Source organism: Trypanosoma brucei, chromosome 1 (genome assembly GCF_000210295.1).
Source record: "Trypanosoma brucei gambiense DAL972 chromosome 1, complete sequence".
NCBI lineage: Eukaryota > Euglenozoa > Kinetoplastea > Trypanosomatida > Trypanosomatidae > Trypanosoma > Trypanosoma brucei.
The window spans coordinates 685,139-694,750 of record NC_026734.1 but is presented as its reverse complement, the minus strand read 5'-3'; the positions used below and the strand labels follow the sequence as shown (position 1 = coordinate 694,750).

The 9,612-nt window shown below is 43.4% G+C and overlaps 7 protein-coding genes across 7 annotated transcripts; 2 read left to right on the top strand and 5 right to left on the bottom strand.

The window, feature by feature from the left end:
* Positions 1 to 1,487: 1,487 nt before the first annotated feature.
* On the top strand, positions 1,488 to 1,694 carry TbgDal_I3150 (hypothetical protein, unlikely; the record flags this gene model as incomplete). Its single annotated transcript, XM_011773289.1, has 1 exon — positions 1,488 to 1,694. The coding sequence occupies one exon, from the start codon at positions 1,488 to 1,490 to the stop codon at positions 1,692 to 1,694; it is 207 nt and encodes a 68-aa protein (XP_011771591.1).
* A 93-nt stretch (positions 1,695 to 1,787) lies between these two features.
* Positions 1,788 to 2,093, top strand: TbgDal_I3140 (hypothetical protein, unlikely; the record flags this gene model as incomplete). Its single annotated transcript, XM_011773288.1, has 1 exon — positions 1,788 to 2,093. One exon carries the CDS (start codon positions 1,788 to 1,790, stop codon positions 2,091 to 2,093), a length of 306 nt encoding a protein of 101 aa, XP_011771590.1.
* A 508-nt stretch (positions 2,094 to 2,601) lies between these two features.
* On the bottom strand, positions 2,602 to 4,032 carry TbgDal_I3130 (hypothetical protein, conserved; the record flags this gene model as incomplete). Its single annotated transcript, XM_011773287.1, has 1 exon — positions 2,602 to 4,032. The coding sequence occupies one exon, from the start codon at positions 4,030 to 4,032 to the stop codon at positions 2,602 to 2,604; it is 1,431 nt and encodes a 476-aa protein (XP_011771589.1).
* A 439-nt stretch (positions 4,033 to 4,471) lies between these two features.
* Positions 4,472 to 4,816, bottom strand: TbgDal_I3120 (hypothetical protein, conserved; the record flags this gene model as incomplete). The annotated part of the gene is made up of 1 exon (XM_011773286.1): positions 4,472 to 4,816. The coding sequence occupies one exon, from the start codon at positions 4,814 to 4,816 to the stop codon at positions 4,472 to 4,474; it is 345 nt and encodes a 114-aa protein (XP_011771588.1).
* Positions 4,817 to 5,314: 498 nt separating this feature from the next.
* Positions 5,315 to 5,449, bottom strand: TbgDal_I3110 (hypothetical protein, unlikely; the record flags this gene model as incomplete). Its single annotated transcript, XM_011773285.1, has 1 exon — positions 5,315 to 5,449. One exon carries the CDS (start codon positions 5,447 to 5,449, stop codon positions 5,315 to 5,317), a length of 135 nt encoding a protein of 44 aa, XP_011771587.1.
* A 2,126-nt stretch (positions 5,450 to 7,575) lies between these two features.
* Positions 7,576 to 7,956, bottom strand: TbgDal_I3090 (hypothetical protein, conserved; the record flags this gene model as incomplete). Its single annotated transcript, XM_011773284.1, has 1 exon — positions 7,576 to 7,956. One exon carries the CDS (start codon positions 7,954 to 7,956, stop codon positions 7,576 to 7,578), a length of 381 nt encoding a protein of 126 aa, XP_011771586.1.
* Positions 7,957 to 8,633: 677 nt separating this feature from the next.
* TbgDal_I3080 (hypothetical protein, conserved) lies at positions 8,634 to 9,473 on the bottom strand (the record flags this gene model as incomplete). Its single annotated transcript, XM_011773283.1, has 1 exon — positions 8,634 to 9,473. One exon carries the CDS (start codon positions 9,471 to 9,473, stop codon positions 8,634 to 8,636), a length of 840 nt encoding a protein of 279 aa, XP_011771585.1.
* Between the last annotated feature and the right edge of the window lie 139 nt (positions 9,474 to 9,612).

The following is a 9,612-nucleotide window of genomic DNA, read 5'->3' as shown; positions in this document are numbered from 1 at the left end:
ATAAATATAAAAAATGAACAAGGTGGTATGACGGTGAAATACATCAGAGAGGCAACAAAACAAAAAACATCAATAATAATAATAATAATAAAAAGAAAACCGTCATTTCGCTTTCGCACGTGCCAAATAGTGATTCATCACCTCTCCCGCCACACATTAAATATGCGGCTACTCATCAGCAACACGCAATCATACATCTGTACATCTGATTAAATATATATTTATATATATAAATATTTAACCTTTCATTTATATATTCATTTATATATTTATATATTTTATATGAGAATAATTAGAAACAACTAGAATACGAAGATTATTGGGGGGGGAGGGGGAGGAGGAAAAAAAAAAAAGAAGACAAACCAAAAGAATGCACAACAGAAAAATTACAGCCATACGACTGCACGTCATACAAACTTTTAAGCGTGTGTGGGTGGGAAAAAAAAACAAAAACAAAAACAAAAAGGAGCAAATACCTCCTCTCCCTTCCTTCTTTTTTTTTTAATAATTATTTTCTCTTCTTTTTTTTTTTCCATATTCTTTTATGTTTCGATTTTTTTTTTTCGATTTTCACTTTTTTTTTTTGCTAAATTGATTTCATTACTGTTGTCTTGTTTTGTTTTCTCTTCTTGAGATGGATGAAAAATGAATAATGATGGCGACTCACTGGCGGATAATAATAATGATAATAATAATAATAATAATAATCGGGAGAAGTGATATTAAGAATAATATAAGCCCACTCAAAAGGCACAAAAAGAAAAAAAAGAAGAAAGAACAGATTAATAATAAATATTTGTTTGCTTCTCTGTAGATAATAGCAACAAATATTTTATTAATACCCAACAAAACGAAATAAAAACGAGCAAAAAAAGAAAATAAAAGAAAAAAATTTTCACTCGAAATCATTTCAGCTTCATTTTCTTTTCTTTTTTTTTTTCCTCTTTCTTTCTGCTTTTTGTGCCTTCATTTTCCCTCCCATAACTCTATAAACTTAGTACAAAAAAAAAACGAAAACACCATCAATAATAATAATAATAAAACTGATGATAAAACTCGCAAGAACACGCGCAAACAAAAAAAACTGTTTGGAAAGCGGGAGAATAAAATGAAATAACAAATATATGTATGTAAATATATTTATATATATATACATATGATGCAGAATTACACTCAAAGTAATAATGAAAATAATAAAAGATGAAAGAATGGAAGGGTGAAAAGGAGGGGAGAAAAAAAAAAGCACACAAAAAAGATGAAATGAAATAAAACTGCTGCAGCCGAAATCCGACTTAACATGAAGTCAAGTGAATTGGAAAAATCAAATATAAAATGAAATTCCAACAGCTCAGCTCCCCGTCGCACACGTCCCAATTGCTCCCAAAAACAAGTTATTTTTCCCTCATTTTTTTCCCCCTCTCTTTTGTTCATTTCTTGCTTTTTTTTTTTGAGTTTTGCATTAGGTGAACAAATGAAGAGACTAACAAATGAACTCCAGTGAGGAAAACAGAAGGCCATGCACTTCCAACTATTCATTTATTTATTTATTTTTTCCTTTTCACACAATTATTTCCCTGTTTCTTTTGCGACGGGAACAAAAAAAAAAAAGAAAGAAGAGTTTCCCACTAAAATCATTAATAATAAGAATATTAATAATAATAATAATGGAACCTGCTCTCTCAGTTCTGCATTAGCAAAACGTATCCGACTGCTGCATCGTACACACATAAATATATATATATATATCAAAAAGATATAAAAACAGAGAGAAAGGAGGATGCAGAAAAATGAAAGCGGAGGCGAAACATTTTTTCGCTTCGGTTTCTTTCGCTTCATTTTCTTTTTTCTCTTTTCTCATGAAGGTATATTTAAATATTTACTTATATTTGTGTATAAGAGAAAAACAGTTCAGTAAATGTAGCGAAAGCAAAGATGAGAAAAGAAAATCGAGCAAAGATGGTAGACACAAAATAATAGCAATAATAAGACATCATCATACATACGCAAATGTGCGCATGCTTTTTCTTTTGTTATATTTTTTCTTTTTCACTTCCATTCCCCGACTTTTCTTCCTCCTTTTTTTTTTTTCATAAACTGGTATAAAACTGCATCATTATACAATTTTCATCATTATATTATTTCCCGCCTTCCAAACAGCCCCACGAACAAAAAAAAAAAGAAGAGAAAGGGAACAGCAAAACACCTCTCCCAACACTATCCCATCCAAGCGAGCGCCTCTTTCATTCCAATCAAATAATATAAATAATAAAAAAAAAACACACACACAAAATATAAATGAAGAGAAAAAAAAATTAAAAAAAAAAGAAGGAAAAGGAGGGAAAGACTGCATTCCATCCAGCAAGAAAGTACCGTACAGAGAGACGAACACTCCGTCATACATGAAAGAAAGATGCACTTCCGAGCATAAGTAAAACAAGAAGATATAAAACACACAAAGGCACGCGCACCGAGAACAAACTCAATGACTCAGCTGCAATAGTCGTAACGAATCATTACGACAGAGAAAAAACTTTCATACCGAAGCATAAGAAACACTAATATATGAAAATTTTCGCAGCGAATCAACAAAAAGAGAAGTCACTACATCTCAGCGTAATCCACTTCATGCAGCGGTAACATGTTCGTTGGCTCCCGTAGTGGATCAAACACATACGGATCATGGCGGTACCGACTGAAGCCAGTCCACACCGTGCTGGTATAAACGTTGGGAGCTTCAAAGTATTCTCTACGATCAAAAGAGGAAGAAAACATGCAAGTCTGCACCATAGGAGGAACAGAAGCAAAAGGAGGAATAATGCCCGATACGGCGGAAGATACTGGAAGTGACGCATGATCCTCCAATAAGCCCTTAAACTCCGAAACCGCGTCGGCATATGGCGGACAGTCACCGCGATTGGGATCATAAATATAAGGTGCCAAAAGCTCACGTACATATATACACTCCTTCTTCGGTACTCCAACAACCATTGGTAAGTACGGAAGATGGCTTGCACGAGTTGTTGAGGAGACAACGTAGTCGGCGTACTCACTTAACCACTCTCGGCAGTTAGGGGGAGCGAACAGGTATACCTCCTCACCATTAGAATTTATGTCAAGGAAGATACGCCCACTGAGTCGTAACAGTCGTTTCGCCTCCAACACTGAAGGAACAATAACCCACGCGCAGCCTTTGCCCCGACCAGTTGCCTCATTCACGTGAGCCTCCATGTGAGTGATAACAAGGTCAGGTGCAATGAAGCGCAGCAGACGCCGTAGAGCTGAGGGATAAACGTCGCGTCGTTGCTGGCCAAAAAACAGACGGATGGGTTTCACACCAGGAATTTTAGGGGCGGGTCCCGCAGCTGTGACCTTCGTTACCGGAGGTTTCCTCTCTGGACGGTACTGCATGAAGCTGCGGGTGTCAAAGGCGGGGATGCTCATCACGCCATGCTCATTCACTGCAAAGTATCCCTGCACCAGTTTGTGAAACTTCTTACATGTCCGTGATAAGGCAATGACGTCTGGAAGGGAAAGGTATGGAATGGCACCATACAGGACGGATTCCGGCACATCGTGAAGGGTCAAAGGCTTTTCAGAGGCAACAGAAGAAACATGTTGATGTTCCTCACGCAACTCGGAAAGGGCATCTGTTCCGCAAGCATCCGAAAGATCCACTAACGGGTTAGCTATGTCCTCTGAGTCGGTACCGGACAACCCTGAAGACGCCTGAAGTTTCACAAAAAGTGAGCTCTCACACTTCATCCTATCCCAAGCAACGATACCTCGACTGCTCAAGGGGGCATCACGGAGCGCAACAGCTTCGTAGTTGGCTTCATGACCGCCACAAACCGGCGATGAGTTACCAAATGTCGAACAACCGAACGCCGGAGTACTAAAAACAGACACAGTAAGCGCAGGACTGCTACCAGATGACAAAGCAGAAGATTTACCCGCATGGAAATCATCAACAGCGCCCTTCAAGAACGCTGCTCCGCTCAACCGCATTTCACTGTTTCCCTCCTTCAAGGACATCGTGTACACCGCTATTCAAATAACGCTTGGTAGAGGTTTGCTTCACAATTCACGACAAAGAAAATGATGGCAATTGGGTTGGCCTCAGATGTTACCTTGCTTATGGTCTTCTGGTTCCGATAGCGGAAAACACTATCACACGCATCAATAAACAGAAGGTAGAAGCAAAAAGGAATTTGAGAGAAAGAGACAAAACAAACGAAAAGCAGACACAGCGTAACGGGTGACAAGGCCACGGGTTAAAAATTGGGGAACTTGCATGCACAAGTCCCGGGAGGAGATACGATTTGTGCGAGGCACTGCTGCAAGTGTACACACACGTCCAATCTACCGCTGCATCACACAACACCACAATTACAATAAACACTTGTCATAAAGATGGTGTGTTGCCTAAACGAAGAGATGCTTGAGGAAAGGGACAAGAAATAAATCAAACGTGTCAGCAAACAGCAAATGGAGCACCACTGCAATTAGTGTGTAATGATGTCATGCAACTGGAAGAGCAGGGTGTGTGTGTGTATGTGAGCAGCGGAAACAAAAATAGAAATAAAAGTAAAATAAAATAGTAAATGAAACGAAATGAAAAATGATATAAAATGAAACGAACAAGGGAGAGGAAAATAAAATGATAAGAGAGAAATTGCCAAGGACAATCCTCTATTAGTAAGAAGCATTTACTTACATAAGGGCATTCAAAATGAAAAAGTAAAAAAAGAAAGAAAGGGATAAAAAGAGATAAAAGGGGGAAAAAAGAAACAAAGTCACGGCATATAAAAACAAACATATATATGTATGTATATACGTGTATATAGGTATGCTTATATGTTTGTATAGGATGAAAAAGAGAGGAAAAAACATGTGTATAAAAGTTATATAAGGGAACATATAGATGTAGGGAGGGAAGAAAGTACAGCGAGTGAAATTATCTTAGGTTAATAGAAATACAAAAGAAAACAATGAAAACAATGAGGGTGAGGAAGGTGTAGTTCCAATTAGCCGTCTCTTCCCTGCAATTAGCAGGGAACAGGAGTCTTGCACAAGTTATGTCAATGGGAAGCCCGTGACGGTCTATGTGCCGTACCGGGGGAAGCTGTTACATACGGAGGAAGTTGTATATATGTTTTTTCCATGGTCATATAATTGAATCGGTATATATAAATAGTGGGGATTGATAGAAAGCGTATATGTGTATAAGTGTAAATGAGTATATGTGGTAATTTGTATAGGGAAGGATTGCCCCCTCCTCCTTACAGCACTCGGTCCAGAGACCCCCAAGACATCCTTAATGCAAGCGAGCAAAGTGCAAACGGCAAAGAAAGGGAGTGGAAAATGAAAAAAAAAAAACATAACGTAATAATAAAAAAAAGGGAGGGAAGAAACTACAGTCCAACCAGTGGGGACACGCCGTCCACAGCATCACCACACAGACTCGATGGAGTGCTCACCACTCAGTTGGACCGCTAAGATGCCGCTAGTACGCACAGTGGGCCGTACACGTACGGGTCGTGCCGGAACCGCCTAGGGCCTGTCCATATAGTGCTTGTGTACACGTTGTGTGGCACAGTGCGTGTTGTCGTCTCGGGACACGCAATAAATCTGTCACCGCCTACCCCAGAGCCAAGGCGTGCTCCCGGGTGGAATCCCCACATTTCATGATGAAGAAAAGTTGAGGAATTGCTGCAAAACCGAAGTTCCCTGGCACGCTGAGTGGCTGAAGCATCCGCCGCAACCAACCATGGGCGGCGCCTTGCTTGCAAACGCTCAGGTGTGGACTCACCCGACTGCAGAGCCTCCCCTGACCTGCGCCTTCCGTGTGTTGAGTCGCCTTGCAAATGATTGCTGGTCGTCCACGCCTCGGACGGCCGCTCCTGCTGCTGCAGGCCCTCATCCTGTGGAGACCCAACTCGTACCAATGGTTCCACAGAGTCGGGCATCTGCTGGGCCGCCGCGACGGGTGCCTGCTGCTCCGTAACACCGCGATGTTGTGGATGGGGACGCACACATTGTTCCAACCCCTTCTCCACTTTGGCACTCGACTTCCTGGGGGCTTCCACAACCATCGGCTGTCGTGGCAAGTGACTTGGACGAACTGCGGAAGCGACTGCACACTCCGCGTGCTCATTCAACCACTCTCGGCAGTTAGGGGGAGCGAACAGGTATACCTCCTCACCATTAGAATTTATGTCAAGGAAGATACGCCCACTGAGTCGTAACAGTCGCTCCGCATCCAATTGTGACAGGGCGAACACCCACGCTCAGCCTTTGCCCCGACCGTTAACCGGGTTCGTGTGAGCCTCCATGTGAGCAATCACAAGGTCAGGTGCAATGAAGCGCAGCAGACGCCGTAGAGCTGAGGGGTGTGGGTCCCGTCGTTGCTGGCCAAAAAACAGACGGATGGGCTTCACGTCCGAAGCTTTCGTTGCGGGTTCCATAGATGAGGCCTTCGTTACCGGAGGTTTCCTCTCTGGACGGTACTGCATGAAGCTGCGGGTGTCAAAGGCGGGGATGCTCATCACGCCATGCTCATTCACTGCAAAGTATCCCTGCACCAGTTTGTGAAACTTCTTACATGTCCGTGATAAGGCAATGACGTCTGGAAGAGAAAGGTATGGAATGGCACCATACAGGACGGATTCCGGCACATCGTGAAGGGTCAAAGGCTTTTCAGAGGCAACAGAAGAAATATGTTGATGTTCCTCACGCAACTCGGAAAGGGCATCTGTTCCGCAAGCATCCGAAAGATCCACTAACGGGTTAGCTATGTCCTCTGAGTCGGTACCGGACAACCCTGAAGACGCCTGAAGTTTCACAAAAAGTGAGCTCTCACACTTCATCCTATCCCAAGCAACGATACCTCGACTGCTCAAGGGGGCATCACGGAGCGCAACAGCTTCGTAGTTGGCTTCATGACCGCCACAAACCGGCGATGAGTTACCAAATGTCGAACAACCGAACGCCGGAGTACTAAAAACAGACACAGTAAGCGCAGGACTGCTACCAGATGACAAAGCAGAAGATTTACCCGCATGGAAATCATCAACAGCGCCCTTCAAGAACGCTGCTCCGCGCAACCGCATTTCACTGTTTCCCTCCTTCAAGGACATCGTGTACACCGCTATTCAAATAACGCTTGGTAGAGGTTTGCTTCACAATTCACGACAAAGAAAATGATGGCAATTGGGTTGGCCTCAGATGTTACCTTGCTTATGGTCTTCTGGTTCCGATAGCGGAAAACACTATCACACGCACCAATAAACAGAAGGTAGAAGCAAAAAGGAATTTGAGAGAAAGAGACAAAACAAACGAAAAGCAGACACAGCTTAACGGGTGACAAGGCCACGGGTTAAAAATTGGGGAACTTGCATGCACAAGTCCCGGGAGGAGATACGATTTGTGCGAGGCACTGCTGCAAGTGTACACACACGTCCAATCTACCGCTGCATCACACAACACCACAATTACAATAAACACTTGTCATAAAGATGGTGTGTTGCCTAAACGAAGAGATGCTTGAGGAAAGGGACAAGAAATAAATCAAACGTGTCAGCAAACAGCAAATGGAGCACCACTGCAATTAGTGTGTAATGATGTCATGCAACTGGAAGAGCAGGGTGTGTGTGTGTATGTGAGCAGCGGAAACAAAAATAGAAATAAAAGTAAAATAAAATAGTAAATGAAACGAAATGAAAAATGATATAAAATGAAACGAAATGAAAAATGATATAAAATGAAACGAACAAGGGAGAGGAAAATAAAATGATAAGAGAGAAATTGCCAAGGACAATCCTCTATTAGTAAGAAGCATTTACTTACATAAGGGCATTCAAAATGAAAAAGTAAAAAAAGAAAGAAAGGGATAAAAAGAGATAAAAAGAGATAAAAGGGGAAAAAAGAAACAAAGTCACGGCATATAAAAACAAACATATATATGTATGTATATACGTGTATATAGGTATGCTTATATGTTTGTATAGGATGAAAAAGAGAGGAAAAAACATGTGTATAAAAGTTATATAAGGGAACATATAGATGTAGGGAGGGAAGAAAGTACAGCGAGTGAAATTATCTTAGGTTAATAGAAATACAAAAGAAAACAATGAAAACAATGAGGGTGAGGAAGGTGTAGTTCCAATTAGCCGTCTCTTCCCTGCAATTAGCAGGGAACAGGAGTCTTGCACAAGTTATGTCAATGGGAAGCCCGTGACGGTCTATGTGCCGTACCGGGGGAAGCTGTTACATACGGAGGAAGTTGTATATATGTTTTTTCCATGGTCATATAATTGAATCGGTATATATAAATAGTGGGGATTGATAGAAAGCGTATATGTGTATAAGTGTAAATGAGTATATGTGGTAATTTGTATAGGGAAGGATTGCCCCCTCCTCCTTACAGCACTCGGTCCAGAGACCCCCAAGACATTCTTAATGCAAGCGAGCAAAGTGCAAACGGCAAAGAAAGGGAGTGGAAAATGAAAAAAAAAAAAACATAACGTAATAATTAAAAAAAGGGAGGGAAGAAACTACAGTCCAACCAGTGGGGACACGCCGTCCACAGCATCACCACACAGACTCGATGGAGTGCTCACCACTCAGTTGGACCGCTAAGATGCCGCTAGTACGCACAGTGGGCCGTACACGTACGGGTCGTGCCGGAACCGCCTAGGGCCTGTCCATATAGTGCTTGTGTACACGTTGTGTGGCACAGTGCGTGTTGTCGTCTCGGGACACGCAATAAATCTGTCACCGCCTACCCCAGAGCCAAGGCGTGCTCCCGGGTGGAATCCCCACATTTCATGATGAAGAAAAGTTGAGGAATTGCTGCAAAACCGAAGTTCCCTGGCACGCTGAGTGGCTGAAGCATCCGCCGCAACCAACCATGGGCGGCGCCTTGCTTGCAAATGCTCAGGTGTGGACTCACCCGACTGCAGAGCCTCCCCTGACCTGCGCCTTCCGTGTGTTGAGTCGCCTTGCAAATGATTGCTGGTCGTCCACGCCTCGGACGGCCGCTCCTGCTGCTGCAGGCCCTCATCCTGTGGAGACCCAACTCGTACCAATGGTTCCACAGAGTCGGGCATCTGCTGGGCCGCCGCGACGGGTGCCTGCTGCTCCGTAACACCGCGATGTTGTGGATGGGGACGCACACATTGTTCCAACCCCTTCTCCACTTTGGCACTCGACTTCCTGGGGGCTTCCACAACCATCGGCTGTCGTGGCAAGTGACTTGGACGAACTGCGGAAGCGACTGCACACTCCGCGTGCTCATTCAACCACTCTCGGCAGTTAGGGGGAGCGAACAGGTATACCTCCTCACCATTAGAATTTATGTCAAGGAAGATACGCCCACTGAGTCGTAACAGTCGCTCCGCATCCAATTGTGACAGGGCGAACACCCACGCGCAGCCTTTGCCCCGACCGTTAACCGGGTTCGTGTGAGCCTCCATGTGAGCAATCACAAGGTCAGGTGCAATGAAGCGCAGCAGACGCCGTAGAGCTGAGGGGTGTGGGTCCCGTCGTTGCTGGCCAAAAAACAGACGGATGGGCTTCACGTCCGAAGCTTTCGTTGCGGTCCATGATGGCTCG